General features: G+C 42.7%; 5 protein-coding genes across 5 annotated transcripts; 1 reads left to right on the top strand and 4 right to left on the bottom strand.

The window, feature by feature from the left end:
• Window positions 1–1,082: 1,082 nt before the first annotated feature.
• On the bottom strand, window positions 1,083–3,348 carry EAF02_001606 (uncharacterized protein; the record flags this gene model as incomplete). The annotated part of the gene is made up of 9 exons (XM_038897654.1): window positions 1,083–2,327; window positions 2,396–2,503; window positions 2,572–2,592; window positions 2,752–2,771; window positions 2,826–2,846; window positions 2,905–2,925; window positions 3,079–3,100; window positions 3,214–3,256; window positions 3,342–3,348. The coding sequence occupies 9 exons, from the start codon at window positions 3,346–3,348 to the stop codon at window positions 2,273–2,275; spliced, it is 318 nt and encodes a 105-aa protein (XP_038762629.1). The 3' UTR covers window positions 1,083–2,272.
• A 1,591-nt stretch (window positions 3,349–4,939) lies between these two features.
• On the bottom strand, window positions 4,940–7,590 carry EAF02_001607 (uncharacterized protein). Its single transcript, XM_038897655.1, has 2 exons — window positions 6,021–7,590; window positions 4,940–5,974 (listed from the first exon to the last, which is right to left on the bottom strand). The coding sequence occupies exons 1-2, from the start codon at window positions 7,158–7,160 to the stop codon at window positions 5,201–5,203; spliced, it is 1,914 nt and encodes a 637-aa protein (XP_038762630.1). The 5' UTR covers window positions 7,161–7,590; the 3' UTR covers window positions 4,940–5,200.
• A 365-nt stretch (window positions 7,591–7,955) lies between these two features.
• EAF02_001608 (uncharacterized protein) lies at window positions 7,956–9,674 on the bottom strand. The gene is made up of 6 exons (XM_038897656.1): window positions 9,205–9,674; window positions 9,040–9,153; window positions 8,906–8,975; window positions 8,614–8,853; window positions 8,477–8,561; window positions 7,956–8,399 (listed from the first exon to the last, which is right to left on the bottom strand). Exons 1-6 carry the CDS (start codon window positions 9,396–9,398, stop codon window positions 8,044–8,046), a joined length of 1,059 nt encoding a protein of 352 aa, XP_038762631.1. The 5' UTR covers window positions 9,399–9,674; the 3' UTR covers window positions 7,956–8,043.
• A 742-nt stretch (window positions 9,675–10,416) lies between these two features.
• Window positions 10,417–13,711, bottom strand: EAF02_001609 (uncharacterized protein; the record flags this gene model as incomplete). The annotated part of the gene is made up of 7 exons (XM_038897657.1): window positions 10,417–10,640; window positions 10,704–10,928; window positions 10,983–11,420; window positions 11,472–11,845; window positions 11,980–12,265; window positions 12,312–13,170; window positions 13,223–13,711. 7 exons carry the CDS (start codon window positions 13,709–13,711, stop codon window positions 10,417–10,419), a joined length of 2,895 nt encoding a protein of 964 aa, XP_038762632.1.
• An 869-nt stretch (window positions 13,712–14,580) lies between these two features.
• On the top strand, window positions 14,581–17,208 carry EAF02_001610 (uncharacterized protein; the record flags this gene model as incomplete). The annotated part of the gene is made up of 8 exons (XM_038897658.1): window positions 14,581–15,615; window positions 15,665–15,779; window positions 15,834–16,110; window positions 16,163–16,262; window positions 16,319–16,443; window positions 16,492–16,696; window positions 16,748–16,901; window positions 16,961–17,208. The coding sequence occupies 8 exons, from the start codon at window positions 14,581–14,583 to the stop codon at window positions 17,206–17,208; spliced, it is 2,259 nt and encodes a 752-aa protein (XP_038762633.1).
• Window positions 17,209–18,015: the final 807 nt, after the last annotated feature.

Below are 18,015 nucleotides of genomic sequence, written 5' to 3' on the forward strand. Positions count from 1 at the left end.
AACTAATAATTGATATGGAATACAACGGGAAATAGACTCACCGCCACCGATACAGGTTTGCTTGAGTATGAGTTCTATTCGTATATTCTCGATGGGTTAGGTTGTACGGAATAATTCCTTCCACTGATATCTAGACGTGAGATTCAGTCTTCATATTTCGACTAGGAACAGCGGCGACGGTGATACTCTTCAACGCATCTGCACCACTCCAAGTCTCCAACATGTCCACATAGTAAAACACGAACACATCAACACATCAACCCACCCACACCCATAGATCTCAAGATCACCACTCTGTTCCATTATAATCTTCACATGGAAGAGCAACTGAACCAAAGTTTAGACTGTCTGGCTGTATATTGACGCGTTCTTGCAAAATGCTAGCTCACGTTACATACCTCAATTGCACATCTGCACATCAGTTGCTCGATAAATGCAAGTTGTCGCAAGGATAATCATAAAATCACATCACCACTTCACACCACATCATATCATTTTGCACAATTCTCGAATCTAGAATCCAACATGCAAAGATCTAGAATCTGTTATTGAATGTGTTGTACAACCTATGATCTTACCATCCAAACCCAGTTAATTGATCATTCTTCATATGATCCATCATGATGAGAATCAAGCGACGCGGAAATGAGTTTCACATGGAAAGCTCACTCACTAACTGTACGAGTCCCCGACACTACAAGCTTTTCTTGATTCTTCATACGAAACATCGAATGCCTCCATCGATATCCAAACTTCATCACATCACATCATATCTATCATTCACATGTGCTTCGAGTTCATGATAGCGAAAGCCACATCCTGCAAGCCAAGGTCCTGATAACGATTTCTATCGCCAAGAATCGATAATGGAATGAAGTCATCCCTCTCATCCTATCCCAACGATGAATCATGGATTTTGTATTGAAAAAATAGGTGAATTTGAATATATTTTTAGAACTTCAAATTAGAGTTTTGTTAGCTGTATTATTTATTGTCTGCGTCCCAAAAGAGCAATCGAGACTCAAGAGTTTCGAGAAGATCCAATCATTTCGGCATGTGCAGAAGACTACACTAACCTCGCTACGCTTTCCCTTCATGATTCACCAACGATCTATTATATTCACCTTTCGACACCAACGTCATCCTCACTATCTATCAACCACTATCATTAACCCAAAATCCTGCCCCTCTCATTCACTGTAGATAGCCCCACCTTTGAAGAAAAGCAAAAAGGCTCCGGCAAGGTAGTAGTGGGGTCCGCTACACGCCAAACTTCCCGCCTACGAAAAAAAAGATTTTTGCGTCAAGAAATCAAAAAGAATATATGTGAACATGAGATTCAAGGAATTCTATATAGAATGAACTCTCTGACGGGGAGTCGAACCCCGGTCTCCCGCGACTTGTAATGTTATTGACAAGCGGAAATCATGACCGTTAGACCATCAAAGATGTTGTGTTATTGTTGTAGTGATGAGCGGTTTTAGAGTATATGTTTGAGACTGTGATGTGGGGCGGAAAGGGACGGACTAGTGCTTGGTGTGGAGAGTGGTGGGCGGCGGGTGGGAACGAAGAGGGCAGTGAGTGGGAGTTAGTCCTGGCAGAGGAGAGTGCTACGGCGGGGGGACGACCAGATTTATAGTAGCTAGGGTTAAGTCTTTGCCCCGATCAGTCTGTCTTGACTTGTCTACACACATTGCAAATGGTGGAAAGATGATAACTCGTCGAACATAACGTCAAACAAAAGCTCATTACTCTGATTTGAACTCATTGAAAACCGTTCAAAGAGAGGCGGAAAACTCGATTCTTCCATTGAAGATGAGAAAGAAAATTAGTAGTACAACTATTTGAATTCACGTCTTAAGAGGTCGATATGTTATGTTGAAGACTTCAAGGAGATGGACATCAAAGGGATTGATGCACTTAGCTGTATGATCGCGGAACCATATCGAAACAGCCATCAAAGAAAAAATATCAGGCGCATGTGAACAATATTTACCGTCCATAAATTTATGTATTACTTCGTCTCAGGTGTGTCAAATAGCCTGTTCAACATCGAGAATTTCCATCCTCAATGAGAAATCCACGTCATGATATTGATAGCGACTTCAAATCTGCCACATAGTCATCTGCCTATGCTGGTCCTCTTGAGTTTGGAGAAACTGTATGTCATTGGCGTGTCGATCCCGCCGCTGCGAGTTCGTATCTGCGCTGCTTTCACGAGTATCCTCGAAGCAAGACTTGTGATATTCACAACTTTGCGACTTGTTCCCGATTACTTTTTGTTGTGCCAATAGATGGCAAATCCCAGGCTAATCGCACCAATTATACTATATTTAAGTTGGATTATTAAGGATTCGGGGTCTTAGAATGGATTAAAGTATGTAGTATAACTTACTTGTCAAGCACCAACGCTAGAAAACCTAGGGCGATCCATTTACCCCAACCCCCACAACTATTTCTTCTTCTTCTCTCCTCTTGTCTTGCGGTCTCTGTTGCGCTATTGCTATATCATGATGTATTAGCTCAAATTACTGCAAGAAAGCGAATAACCCTATAATATTCGAAACTTACAGAATATTCTGCTCCCTCATGCTATTTGCGAGATGTTAGCATCTTACAAGCAGATAATTTAGAGACGTATAGCTCTTGTATTTCGGTGATTCTATTGCCGAGAACATCAGCATTCAATTATGTAAAGCTCTCCTCTTCAAACAATTGGTTAAATCCGACCTACCGGATTTCAAGAAATACATCTCTGGACCCAAGGCCGTCTGCGTCAGCACTGATTTGTTATTCACTCGCCAGACTCGGTCCAAAATACTAACCTGCGATTGGCTTCTATCATCCTACAAAGGTCAGAAATGAATTCTCAACCAGTCATACTTCTCGAGCGAAGGCACTGACAACGTCTCGATACGCCTCAGACTATATCTAAGTTAGTGACTTGGACAGGAGCATAAGCGGTTCCAAGATAATAGACAGGAAAAGGTCAAAAAAGGTGCCTGCAAGGTTTCAATATTCAACGGACTGAATCATTAGTATTGACTCTTCAGAAAATGAGGGGCTTGCAAAATGTACCACCCACTTCTCATCAGATGTGCTGAATTTCAAATTAGCAAAGAGCATAGAGAACGGATGAAGTTATTTGCTGCTCGCTGTCACTACTGTTTCACTTATTAGCTGTGTTTGAGTGTAGCAATTAGTAAAACTCACTCATCTTCTAAGGCGATGTCTCCCCCCGTGGCTGGAGAGCTTGCTTCGATGTTGTTAGTAAATATTAAAAGAACAGACAGGAATAAAGGTGGGACTGCTCAAGACCTCAGGGAATCACCTCTACATACATGCCATGTTCGCAAGTGGAGAGTGCAGAAGACTATGGAAATTAAAATTACAATCTGATCATACTTTATGGGGAGCTCATAATATATATAAAATTTGATTGCATCGTGGATTTCTTGTCTGTCATCAGCGTGCAACTACAAAGCTTGGAAGCCAGGTAAGCAAGGGGAAGACGATTACTTCTTTCCTTTGTGCCCTTTGCAAAGCCCAAGTGGATTGGTTCAAATCTTTTTTTTTTCCCTTGAACAAGCTTTCTTCATCATTTACTTTAATCTCGATGTTTATGATGAAGAAAAAGTCAGGATAAAGATGAGTGTAGATGGTAAAAGAGAGTAAAAGAATAATAGATAATGAAGGTTTGATACATGAGGTATAGTGGGAGATTAAATGGGGTAAACAGAAGATCAGAAGCTAGTAAGATGAGATTGGAGTCCCAATGAAAATCATTTGACAAAAGTAAAGACAGTAGAAATGAGGAAAATCCAACGTATCCCATCTTTCTGATCAAGTCTTTGAAATATCACAGCGGACTAACTTGGTAATTTGAAGGCATAAACTTCTACAAAAGGTACACAAAGACTGAAAGTGATCTTGAAAGATGAATAGCGAAGAGAAAAGATACTTTAACATCACACCTATCCTTCAATTCACCACTGCCGTGTTTGCTTTTTCGCTTCGCTTACACACAACATCACCCCTTTCAAACCCATTTGTTGCATATCTGCTGTAGGTATTCAGTTTTGAGATTTCCAAATGTATCCTCATTCCCAAGTTCTCTGAAAGTCATCTCCATACCTTGAACAAACTCCAATAAATCTCCACACATTGCTCGCCATCTTACTTCCTATCATCCCAACTCATTACACATCACAAATACCCTCCCCATAAATCCCCTTAAACAATCGCTCTATCCCATCTAGCTTCACATCTGATTCTTCACATCTGGTTCTTCACATCTGATTCTTCACAAACCATATTTACTCCCTTAATTCACCTCACATTCACTCAATCCACACTTCACCCCCTCCTCGCTTGCTTCCACCAATCACAACCCGCTCACCTACCTTCCATAACTTTTTGTTGCACATCTACTTCAGGGCCTCAAGCCTATAAATCCCTATAAACCCACTGGAATCAATCTGTACACGCTATGTGTCTAGATACAAGTATTCCACACCTAAAATACCAAACATCTGAGCTACTTCCTATCTCCTACCTCTCATCTATTTTCATCTCTCTCACACACTACCTTCTCAACAGCTCGACTGATCGCCAACTTCCTACTTACTTCTTTTCCACTCTCCACTCTCAGGATCCTGCACTAACCTATCACCACTTGTGAGTCAAATCTCAAAGATGTTTCGTGGCATATCTGCTTCAGCGGTCCAAACTCATAAACTCCCCTTAAAACCTAAGGTCCCCCATCCTTCAATTGGGAAAGAATACCATGTCGTCCTCATAAGCTACTCACTCGTACTTCCCTCAATATGATACTCGCTTGTAATAACTATTCACTTAACAAATATTTATAACAACCTTGAAATGAAAAGAGATAATCGCGTATAGATCACCACCAATGAATTCAAGGCTTCACAGGTAGTAAAAAGTGAATAGAGTAAAAATATGATTGGATTACATGAGTAATCATCGCTAGTTTCGCCTATAGGCAGATTCTCCTATGCTACCTCTACACCAGAATGGATATTTGAATATGCCGTGCAAGAAACATGTACGCCCTCCAATCCTAGTTAGGTCCACTGGATCCCATAAAAAATATTAACACCCTAAAACCAGTCATCGTATGAGCAAAATGTCCGCGCTCAATCCATTTTAAACCCCGTATTCCTTGTCCATATACCCATTATTCAATACTCATTTTCATCAATCCATCATTAGTGTCTACCATACCCTGAAACCCAATTCTCCTGCCTCCCATCCCCGCCGAACCATTCCCCAATCCGCTCTTTCCATTTCCGGGCTCCCCGTTACTGTTTGGTCTTGAGCCCCAGGGAGCCAAATCCCTTTGCATCGGACTTTGCATTACCGGACTATTATGTACGCTCATGCCAGGACTAACCGCCCGTCTCTTAAAACTTGTAGGATCGAGATCATCGTCCCGACGACGTTTATGGGTGATTTTACGCATAGGTTCGGATGCTTGAGGAGTAGAGGATCGAGATGGAGAGGAATCAGAGTTGCTTCGATGGGGATGAAGAGGCGTCGAGAGGTGAGCCTCTAATGATAAATCTTCACTCATGCCAGAAGTGGAACCGCGATGATTGAAATTGGGTGGAGGTGGTGTGCGATTATTGTCATCACTAAAAGAATCCCAGAATTCCTTGCCTTTAGAATTGCGAATAACTTGTTGCTTGAAGCTACCAGATAGTTGAGAACTGGATGCATCAGCCATTATATCATCTTCGGGTATGCCTTCCAGAGAATCCTGTGTTGGACCCATTATCGGTGACGAGCGTGCATCTATTGTTGATATAGAGGGATGTCGAGAAGGTTCGAGATCCATATCACTTTCGCGGGTTTGGCGGACAACTTCTGCTTCTCTGCGAACTTCGGTTTCGACTGGTGCACTCTCTTCAGCTAGAGCTGCACGAATGCGTGCGAATCCTTTTGTTTTGGGCTATCAAAAGTTAGTAGAGGTCGATTCACAAGTATTGTATACATACTAGCATGTTTCCCCTCCTGGTCACTACCCTGCGAATGACCCCTCGCTGTCCATCTTTTCCAGGTGTGCTAGGCATACCATCCACATTCTCTAAAGTGGATTTCAATCCAGCATCATCACTCTCACTTCCTGATATATGTAATTGATTTGCAGCCCAGCTTATACTTTCTCTCCTCGAACGAAAATTATCCACAGTTCTTGGTCTATTAAAGTAATTGCTTTCGATATTGCGCATAGTAGGAGGTGATTTGGAGGTTGGACTAGCCATTGGTCCACTCCTCGATCCTTTGCGACTCTTTCCACTTCTTAATCTTGCTGACTGGAAACTCATAAGACTATTGACTGCGGGGGATTGTCCAGACCAGGCGCCACCAGGGCTTGGGTGATAACTTCCGCCGAAAGGTGCTGTAATTCTGCTAATTTGAGGTGTTGTAATAATAGAGTCGTCGATGTCGTCTGATTCCATCATATCATCATTGTCGGAACTACTTTCAGAATCATCGGAGGCCATCATGTTAACACTGCCAAGCGAATTGGATGCCATCATTCTTTCTGTATTTGGCGCGGGAGACCACAAAGAACCTTCCCCAGCGCTGGTAAAGTTTAATCCATTTTTTCTATTCGGGATATTCATAGCTCTGCCAGTAATTGTAGGTGACGAATCGGGTGATGATTGCTCTGCAAGTGTGGAGTGATGAAGGTTTGTTGCAGCTCTTGAAAAATCTAGACCTCGAGATCGTCTAGGCAAAACACTTGTAGGTGACCCATATGTTTGTGATTGATCTAATTTTGGTGACAATGGTACTCGATTGATGTATGCTGAAGACCCTACTGGCATAAAATCCTTTGGTGGCATCTGCAAAGAAAGACCTCGGGCAAGTGCAGCAGGTCGCCTTGGTGTTGTCGGACTTTCGGAGATGGAACTATCATCTTTGGAGACTGGCTTTTCTGGTTCGCGGAATTTAGGAGACGGTGAAAGTATTGGTTGACCGCCATCTGATAATGACCGAGCTTTTGAAGGTGATCGTGATGTATTTCTAATATTGGCTTCTTCGCGTTTGTCGTTCACTTCAGTCCCCGTTTCGGGTTCAACGATATCCATACTTGACGACATATCCTCGATGGATCGATTTGGAAACATGATATCAGATTAATTGTTAAATATTATAAAGATTGAGAAAAAGTTTAAACCGATGTTTCTATATCATCTTCTAATTGTATGGGCGTATAGACTCAGCGGAAGTAGTTGCTGTATATCGAGGTGGTGGGCGATGAAGATGTCCAAGGTAGGGATTATATTGAGTGAGTTGATGCCGTAGATGAATATATGCAGTTCAAAGTTGCGGGATAAAAGGAGGGGTACCTAGTCATAAGAGGTATTGTAGAAATATGAAACTGATGAGGTAGAAATTGACGATGATACTGTTTTACATGAATGACAATCTGTCGGGTATCAGATCGGAGGCCTTCCCATTATCGTTCAAAGTATTGCACTATCTTAAGATCGTCAAGGTGTAATAAGTAATTGTCTTGGTCGTGCACACAACGAATCAAGAATTGGATATGATTTTGACTAGTTTCTGGAGCTGGAGCGGGACTATCAAAAGATGATACGCTTGTCTGTTTACGGCCAAATCTGCAAACGATCATCACGTGTTATCTTTTTCCTTTTTTTCTGGGTACGAAGTACATTTGCTACAACCTTAGGTTTATCTAACATTCATCCTACCTACCTCGATCCAATGGATGGATATCAAGGACCCTTTGATAACTTCAGAACCTCACATAATTCAATCGATCTCAATTGAGCGATAATCTGGGAGCCTATGATTTTTTTTTTCATTCCTCTGTTATTTCAGGCCGGAAATTCCTCTCTTCAAGTTCAGCAACGACTAAATCATATGCTCGAGACATGGCACATTGATTGGAAAAATATTGGATTTTTTTATTACTTAAAATACATTGTCATTATTCATTAAATATAGGGATGATCAAGGCTCGACCCTCATCGACCTTCATAATATTCATACAGCAGAATCATTCTTTCTCCCATTATCCCATACTTCACTGTCTATACTCATTCCCGAGGTACTGGCACTTCCACCAAGAGCACCGTTCTTGGATAAATGTTGCATGATACCCTCTTCTCCTTTCTCGTGTACATTATGGCCTTTGGCTATAACTCCAAAGCTATCGCGTTGAATCATCTCATACAATGCTGTCCCAAAAAGCATGGCAGGTATACTCGTGAGAATGGGTATCAATGAATAAAGCGAGAAAGCATCGCCTCCAAAAAATATGGCTGCAACGATGCGAGCACCCAAGTCACGGGACGAATTGAGCTCTATCGTTACATCCGCAAACCCCCAGATCATTGTTGCTAAAAGAGGTTAGCAAGTGTACAACAATCAAGAAACTGTTGAATCCGAAGAAAACAGTCGTGGATTCTATGCTTACCATAACCTAGTCCAATAACCCATGGCACCGCAGATGCAGACACAAATGGATTCATAGGGTCAAGGCAAGCCCAAATCACAATTCCCTAAAAGGTGTCAGCAAATGCTTCAATGTTTGGAAAATTCTTTGCCACATACCACGAAGACGTCGGCAAAAAATTCAATGAAGAACAGATATCCATATGATTGTGATGCTCCAGGAAACGAGCAAAGAATACTTCCTGGTCCGCCTGGTGAATTGAGACTCAAGCCTTTAGCACGATACTCCGCAGCAAGTTCCATTAGCTGTGGGTAGTATTGTCCAACTAAAAGCATGGCTGCCATAAAAGAACCGAAGACTTGAGCGAAGATGTATTGAGGAACCTTTTTCCAAGGGAACTGGGGTGAATTAGCTGATGTTGATATGCAAATAGAGACCACAAAAACGTACACCTAGCCAAACGGCACAAGATATCGTTACTGCTGCATTGAAATGTCCCCCTGAAGTACTTCCACAAGTTCTATTGCGTGTCAGCGATTGAAACGATATGGTAGATCGTATCCTGATAACACAGTTCAACATACATGATAGCGAAAGCAATACCAATTGCAAAGGCCCAACCAATTTGGAAAATTGATCCTAGCCCTGGGTCCCCAGGATTCAGAAAGAATGATGCGCATGATGCAATTCCCGGATAACTATGGATAACTGTCAGTTGATGTTGCATCTAACCGCCTCTTTTATCTTACACGAAAAAGAACACCCCCATGGCCTCCGCAGCCATTTCTCTCATCCACCTCGGCCTTGCATTTTCGAAGTCTAGTTTGCGTTGCGATACAGGCTTGGGTGCTACGACATGTCTATTTGCATGACGCTCTACTGCTTCTGTATAGCCAATTTCCAACTCCCCGGTACGAAGACGACTTGGTTCGTTATGGGACATTGTGGAGCGAATGAAGAACAGCAATATGTTCAAACTGTAGCGGTGGAAGTGGCAACAGACCAGATATATGGGATTCTTAAGCAACGTGGGAAATGCTAAGTGCGGGGTACAGGTGTATTATGTACAGTGCGATGCCACTAAATCTGCGGGATGTTGTTTAATGGTTGAATGAGGAAGGTTGCAGTTAATGTTTATTCGAACAGACGGGATCATGTTTAAATATGGATTCGCCACCTGTAGGTTCCACGGGAAAGGAGCAGAAAAGTATTCGACTCGTCTCAATATAGCATGTACCAAGTTGCTCATTGTGGCTAGAAGGCCAGAAACGTTATGGTCAGGAAATCAACGAGATCAACAAATCCTACAGTCCAACATTGAAACTCACTCTCATTGGTTCAATTAAAGTTTATATCTTTTTGTACAGCCAATCAGATTAACTCCTCGATGACTTCCTAAAGGAGTCCGGAGCAGTTCTAACCTTTTCGCTTATACGCATGCTTACAATAGGAGCGGAGATATTTTCGTATCTTACACCGAGGACAACATAATATCTTGACAATGCCCTGGCTTCTGCACTGTTCTCAGGCTGCACTGCGTCAGGTTCAAGCACATCTTCAAAAGCTCAAAGAATTGCTAGCTTGCTTCCGAATCTGGACGACCGTTTCATGTCCGGGTGGCTTATCCATGCGCCACAAACGCCACACGCACTTTCACCTCGATATATCTCGTACTTCCTCAAACTTAAAGATCAATGGAGTTCCAAGGTTTACAACGATAACTTTGAATTGTGTGTAATGATACAATTCAGGTAACAAAATGAATGGCCGTTATTCCTGTTCTCCTTCTCCGTTGGTACAAAAGTTTCTTCCTCCCTTTTAGATACACAACATGACCAATTCTTTCGAAGCTCCAACTGGATCCCATCCCCGTTTTGTCGATATCCTATTTTCTATTCTACAAGAGGCAAGAGAAAAAGACACATCATCGAAGCACCGGTTCTTCAAGATTGTAAACCGCCTTAATCATTCTTCGTTGCTGGAGTCTTACTTCGCTTTTCATGGGGTCGGACTGGTGATTCCTGGCTTTCAATTGTCCTCACTTCAGTTCGTCCATCTGAAGATCTAGTAGATCTTCTCCTTTGAGCACGTTTTATTTTCACCATTTCCGAAGGGGAAAGCATATCATCAGCATCTGAATCCTCGGTCTCTCTGCGTGGTGTTTTTTTATAGCGAGGCTTACCATCTTTCAGGTTATCAGTCGTTGTGTATCAATGAAAAGACTGATGCGGAAGGGTGGAAGACATACCTATGTCGCGGTTTTGAGTGTTATTCGAGGACGGAGTTCTCGTCTGATTTGAAATCTGCGATCTGTCGCTTTTTTTGAGAGGGGTCGATGGAGTTTGTGGTTCAGGCATTTTTAGATCTTTTGGCTTTTCCCCTACCGACTTGTGCTCCCTGCGCTGGTGGTAACGTCTTTCTTCGAGGCTTGCAAAATTTTCCTTGCACTCTGAACATTCGAGTGAGCAGATATCTAGCAACTTATGTCAGCAACATACTGGTTAGATCCATGGAGCGTGGAACTCACTTCGTCTAACATGGCGCTGTAGACTCTCCTTGCTCGAGAATACGTTACCGCAAAGATCACATTTTGGCTTAGCGTTAACGATTTCACCTTCGGGAATCTTCTGTCTGGGGTTATCCTGGCATACTTGTGCCGGTCTAGCCTTTGACGCAACCGCAGAAACTGTTTGCGGCGCCTTGATGAGTTGATTTTCCGTACGATTCTTATTTCGTTGACGATTCGGGCTGGCATCTTTAGCTTCAGCAGTTACTGAAATTTTGTGGAATTGGTTCTTTTTATGGCCAACTGAGGTGCCCGGCTCAGGGTGTGCCCGCCTCGGCTCGATGGGGAGTTCCTCAGGTCTGGGCGCACGATATTCGCTATGCTCGGCCTTCTGGTGATTTTGTAGAGCAGCTAGGCGGGAAAATCTTCTACCGCACTCTGGGCACTCTGTGCATTTTCCTATTTGATGTTACCACAAAGCTTGTCACAAAAGATCCAAAATCGACTCACTATTCTTTTCGTGTCTACGAAGTAGAGCTATTGCCGGAAACTCTTTGTCACATTCTTTGCATCGTGGAAGAGGTGGATCTTTACTATGGCCAGATTCCGCATCATCTTCTGCTCCAGCAGATCTTTGTTCTTTCAAATTTTCAACATCACTTTCGGGAACCGGTGATGTAAGAGAGGCTTCAGCTCCTATGATAACTTTTGATTGATCCGTACTTTTATGTTTGGGAATTGGTGTTTCCGCGACCTCTGTGATATGATTGGAAACAACTTCAGGCGATCTCTTGGGGAATAGCAAATCCTTGCTGTACTTTGCACTAGCCCTTGCTTCGGACACCTTGACAAAATTTTCCGTTTGCACTAACGCGCTCTGGTTGCTATTGCCAATAATCTCAGCGTCGTAGATGTGAAATGATGCATGCATCCAACTACTACCACTTTTAGGCGTTTCTTCCACATCTGTTTCGTCCCCAGCAAATTTTGTACCTGGTGGTAGATTGTAAATCCATACCGGGACTTTGTTACAACAGAATCGGCTTTCAAGGTTAATGCAGTCTGGAAAATTTCTTGCAGATGTGCTCGCCTGTCTTTCCAACATTCTGAATGCTCCCCCCAAGTGTGGAACAATCCATCTTCTGCACTGTATGGTGTGCTTGCGAACAAGGGAGCGACTGCATTAGAGAACCTGGCCGCTAGATCTGTGGCTCTTTTGGGTATCGATTCCTCTTTGAGCCATTTCCCTTCGATAAGAGCGCGATGAGCTGCTATGTCCAAGCTAGAAAGCTTGCTTTCCCCGCCTATAAAGTTAATTTTCTATATTATTATTAATGGCGGGACACTCACCTAAACTGGAGATAATGTGCCTATAACTCGATAGAATGCGAGGGTTTGAAGGGGCGAAATTAGGAAACCTTGACATAAAAACCCAATCTCTCAGTGCAGCCAACACAAGAGCTCTGATGCAGACTTGAGCACCGAATTTCTTTGTAATGATCTCGACTTCATTTCTCCCAATGGCGGTTTCAATGTCACTATTGAAAGCAGAATATATAAGGTTGCGCAAGTCGCTTGGTATTGAAAATATCTTCGGAAAAAGTTGCGGAGTATTGATGTGATGACAAGAGATGGAGGAGAGTTCGAATTGTATTTGATCTATCGCTTCGTCGATCGTGTCGTGTCCTATATTTAGGGTTCCTGGTAAATCTAAATCGGCGAATTCAGAGAACTTGTGCATTTCTCTATTTTCTTTGGTCAATCGGTAGATTTCCTCAAGGTCTTCGAATTGTCGGGTTTCTAATGAAACATAGGCATCGCTTTCTAAAGCTCTTTGTTCCTCCTCTTGACGAACCCTTCGTGCCTCATTCAGGTGTTTTAACTGTGCCCTCAAATCTCTGATCGTTCCTTGGGCCTTGGCTTCCATTATGCTGAGTTTCTCAGACTCTGCTTGCCAGAGCTCTTGCATTTGAGCTATCTCTTGGTTATGTTTATTCTCCAATGATCTCAGACGCTTTGGCCAGCTATCTCCATTTGCTGTTTTGTCTAGCGGCTCATACTGGAATGCTTGGGATTTGGCTCTTGTGAGCTCTCCGCCATTGCAAACTGCAGCTTCGGTCGAAGTTGTTGCCGGTTTTTGGGTTGTCAATCGGGATTTTACAACTCCATTCACAATATCAGCTTCAATCGTCTTTGCAGATATTTTAGCCTATGGACTAGATCAATCAAAGTTCTGTGCTAATGACAAGAAAAGTACATACTTTGCTCGAGCGAGGCTTTTTGGAAGGTGGGAGATCATCATCTGCTTTCTCGGCCTTCTTGCTACGCTTCAGTCCCCTCTGATCCTCCTCCGTTGAAGGGAGGCCCCTCATATTCTTCGTGGCTTTCTTCAGCTTTCTATTATCCCCCATTTTAGCAATGATGAGCAGCATTAGTGAATCGCTGGAATTGCCGTCAACTTTCGTTCTGATGCTCTCGCGCATCTCGCCTGGAAGTTTGGTCATGTAAGCAGACCCTTTACTTATCATATCAACGAGAGACATTGTTTGGTCCGAGTCTTCACTCTGATCACCGTATCTTTCCCATAGCTCGCTTAGATGTTCCTTCACTGCATCGCGACTGGTGAAGCGGGAGTGCTCAATCATGTAGTCGAGCGTGTCTTCCTCGGTTCCTACTTTCTGCAGCTTGCAAAAGTCAATCCAAGCAAGTAGCTCAATGTCATCCTCCTTTTTCCAGATTAAGGGCGTCATATTTGTTATCGGATTCAATATTTGAGCAATCTGGGAATGTTTGAATTTTCATGATGGTGTTTGAGGGATATGCGGACAGATAAATCCGATACTTGCATAAATTCCAGCAACCAAGCTCATTCTCATTGTCGGTCGTTTGTAATTCTCCAGATATTGTGGATCTGATAGAATTTTGGATAGAAATCAGTACTGGGGTTTTTCGTGATACCTGAAAGATGTGGCGTCCCTCCTGCAGCAACCCATTTTGCATCCAAGCGTCCTATCAAATCACTTTTCCCGCCCTGGACTATTTGCTGGATAGTCTCTATGCGTTTGCTCAAAAAGAAAAACTCAACCTATTGTTCAAGTTTGCTATTCGGATAGCACTAACACCCAATAAGCATAAGCAGATGTTATAATCAGATAACATGTAGTAGAACCGATTCGGCCCCTTCCACTCCAGTCCATACCCCGCCCCCACATTTTGTACTTCAAGGATAAAGTTATGCTTCCTTCTTCTCTTGAATGATCTCGTGAGATAAATTTCTTTTTTACTCACGGTAGCCCACTTCCCTGTCACCCTGGAGATATGCCTTGCCAAGTATCTTTTACGAATCATTCTGTAAGATGCCGACATCCAGTAGGAATTGTAGCTGATGATATATCACTTCTGTTTGTTTCTTCAAAACGAGGCCTAAGAACTTGCATAGTCAAATTCGCGGCAGGCTTCCGCTCTATCAGCCTTGTTCCAAAGTATGAAGATAATAAACACATGAGGCGCATCTCCCTCTCCATTTCCCCGAGTCTCTATCTTGAAAGCATCATTCAAAGCTTGACTATACATCCTTATACTTCTACGGGCTAAAAGTCAAATTTTTGGAGCCTTCGAGATGTCAAAAAATATGGCAACAAGAGGAGGCCCCTTTGGGTCAAAGAATCGCAATGTCTCTAGACAGACAGTGCCAGCTCAACGTGGAGACAAGTCACAAAATCAAGGCAACAGGACGATGCATTCCCTGACCCCAAGCACTGCTATATCGGTGAGGAGTTCCAACATGCGATCACATCTCATCACCCCAACAGATAAAGTTGTTGTTGGTCTAGACTACGGAACTACATTCACATCTGTCTCTTACAGCATTGTTCCAATTAACTGTGGTAATATGAAAGGCTCTTCTAATGACGTCCTGAGTGTGATCAATTGGCCAAGCGACGGAGAAGATGGCCAGAGGAAGCAAGTTCCAACAGAGAGTTGGTACTCACCAGAGCCGGTCGAGCGGGATCGGAACGATGAAGATGAGATATTTGATGAGAATTTATTCGATTTATCTCAAGGACAACATCCATTGCTTCTTAGTGGAGCAGGCGGGGACACCATCAATGAGCCCGAAGATTCGGAAATGGAAGATGAACTCTCTGTCGATTTTCTCTGGGGGTACAGCGTGCCATATCAAATGTACAATGCGAATTCAACACGAAGTCAGAGACGTCTCGTGAAGAGAGCTAAACTCATGTTGGTGGAAACCAAGTACACTAATGAAGATCGAAAGGGTCTTCGAAGCACATTAACTGGCCTTCTCAAGGAAGGCATCATACGAAGACATGGTAAACGATCCAAAACCGAATCTGATATGTGGGATGCTGTTGACCCAATCTCGGATTATATCGTGAAGGTATTACAGCATACCAAAGAACAATTGAAAAATCTCCATGGGTTCACTGATCAAACACCTGTGGATTTCGTCATGACTGTACCTACTGTCTGGTCCCCAGAAGCTTCTCGTGTGCTTCAAACGTCTGTCAAGGCGGCTATTCAGGCGACCACCTTCGGAAATCCTTGGGTCACAAGTGCGGACAACATTTTCCTCATCTCTGAGCCTGAAGCTGCCGCTACGTTTCTCTTGGAAAGCTCAGAGGATATATCTGTGAGGTCTTGTTGACAAATTTTCAATCCCTTAGCTAATAATCGTATAGCTTGGTGAGACTTTCATTATCGCTGACTGTGGCGGTGGAACCGTCGATGTCGTCACATATGGAGTCAGCAATCGGTATCCACTACGTCTACAAGATGAAAAAATCCAGCCCGCTGGTAAGTTTAAGCAGTTCTTTTTAACAATTCTGTGACGTTAATTTGTAATCTTAGGGGACAATTGCGGTTCCAGCTATCTCAATGATAATTATAAAGACATGTTACTTAATCGCCTCCAAGACGAAGATTATCTCTTCAAGAATGGCGATACTCTTGAGTCAATTGTCAATCGATTGATACCAGACTTTGAGAATGAATACAAGAGACGAGTTAATGTCATGAAGAGGTGTGGACATAGGGTTTATATCGCTGGCTTGCGCGGTGATGAACAGATGAATCGCATTGGCCTAGCTGAAAGGCGTTTCGAGGCTAACTATTTACAAATGAATCTGTATGTGTGGTCCGTCTCCAGCTGGCCAGGTCATTCACTAATATGGTCTCAGGAGTGATTATAAAGAAATTTTCGATCCTCTTCTAACGCGTATCGCAAATTTGCTGGAGAACCAGATTCAACAAGCTGTGGAAAAAAAACTTGAGGTCAAGGTATGCTCCAAGATAACTAAAGGAACCCCAATCGTTATCTTACTGAGTACTCGAAGAAAGTATTTCTTGTTGGTGGCTTTGGTGGCTCTCCTTCCCTGAGAAGCTATCTCAAGAACTGGCTTACAGATAGATCTGGAAAACTTAGATTCAATATCGAATTAGTAGCAGACATGCATAAATGGTGAGATTAGTATCTTTCAGTCTGCCCAATAGGCTGACAATTTTAAAGCATTACAGCTGTAGCATCTGGTGCTGTTCTTCGCGCCCTTGATAAGAAAAATGGGCCACAAAGAATTTCCCAATCAAGCTATGGTCTCCTCCGCCATGAGCCATGGCAACCTCTAATATATCCCGGGCATGAAAGGGCCAGGCCAGATGAGAGTGAATTGGATGGTGAAAAATATGTAGCCACTATTGATTACTTCATGGTCAAGGTAATATGTTGAGTCATTAATGTTCTTGGCATTCGTCCTGACAATCAATAGGGAAACCCAATTCGTCCAGACCACCAGTTCTCTCCATTCCCTACCTATCATACCTTTCCAATCGACGAAAAGAAATTTCTCTGTGAAGAAGTTCTCTATGTTTCTGACACCGCTACCGAATCCCACTACAGTCGCAGGAACCTTAAAAATGCCGGCAAGTAACCATAAATTTTCACGTGAATTATATCATTATGTCATACTAACACAAAATAGACGCACAAATCGCCGGCCGCATCATCGTAGACATGACATTTCTCCGCGACAAAGGCATCATCACACCTGTATACCCAGAAGACGGTATGGGCGGGAAGGAACATTATAGAGTTGAATATGAATTAGTGGCCAAGGTCGAAGGGAGAGCACTCAGATATGAGGCTAGATATCCAGCTGGAGAAGGTGGGAAAGTACGAGGCAAGGGACAATTTAGTATTGCGGCTGCTTTTAGGGAAGCAACTGCTTAGTATGTATTTCGGTCTATGATTTGGTATGTGTTTTGAATATTGGATTGGTTAGTAGTGTTAGTTATTTTGACAATATTGATACCCCGTTTATGGCGCTTGGATACTCATCGTCATTGACTCGTTGTTTTTTTTTTTGTGATTTTCATCTTGGGGTCCATGGGAAATTAGTATGGGCATTGGAAAAACCATAAGCAAGAAGCTTGTACAACCAAGGCAGTTAGTCTCCTTGCATAGCCCTTCTTTTCCATTGGTCGAAATGATCATTCTATTGGAACTTCTTGCTTGTGATATTACTATCTAAAATTTCGTACCTTTCAAGGAAATCCACTCACTCATTAAATCACCAGATGATGGATGTGCCAAGTGAAGTGAGAGGGGAGACTGAGAAGGAGTCGTTTGAGGTTGCTGGAAAATATAATGAAACTGTATTTACTAGCCACAATTACTCACACACTCGTCAAACACATCATTAGCTTTGCTACAGACATTACTATACACTACCAATCGTTCCACTAAAGAATTGAAGCTGAACCCACACCACCGATAAGAAAAGAAATCATGATATCCCTTGTACTAGCAATCAAAAAAAGTAAGATTATCAAAAAGGTAAAAAAGTATGGAAAGTTGAATACACCCGACCTTCAACGAAACTTGCTAGTAACTGTTACCTACTTTCTTGGTACCAGTCTACTGATGAAACATACAAGATATCTTCGGGGGGGGGAAATTGAAAAAATTGTACCTTTTCCCAAAACGGGAGGGGGAAAAGAATCTCCAAAAAGGTAGCGAGACGATCTCCTATGTTGA

The sequence above is a fragment of the Botrytis sinoallii genome (genome assembly GCF_014898435.1).
Source record: "Botrytis sinoallii strain Bc 23 chromosome Unknown BSIN_002, whole genome shotgun sequence".
Taxonomy (NCBI): domain Eukaryota; kingdom Fungi; phylum Ascomycota; class Leotiomycetes; order Helotiales; family Sclerotiniaceae; genus Botrytis; species Botrytis sinoallii.

Coding starts and splice junctions, on each gene's coding strand:
- EAF02_001608 (XM_038897656.1), bottom strand. CDS start 9,398: ATGTCCCATAACGAACCAAGTCGTCTTCGTACCGGGGAGTTGGAAATT. Junction 8,976..9,039: donor GGTATTGCTTTCGCTATCAT/GTATGTTGAACT, acceptor GACACGCAATAG/AACTTGTGGAAGTACTTCAG. Junction 8,562..8,613: donor TTTTTGCCGACGTCTTCGTG/GTATGTGGCAAA, acceptor GACACCTTTTAG/GGAATTGTGATTTGGGCTTG.
- EAF02_001607 (XM_038897655.1), bottom strand. CDS start 7,160: ATGTTTCCAAATCGATCCATCGAGGATATGTCGTCAAGTATGGATATC. Junction 5,975..6,020: donor CCAGGAGGGGAAACATGCTA/GTATGTATACAA, acceptor AACTTTTGATAG/CCCAAAACAAAAGGATTCGC.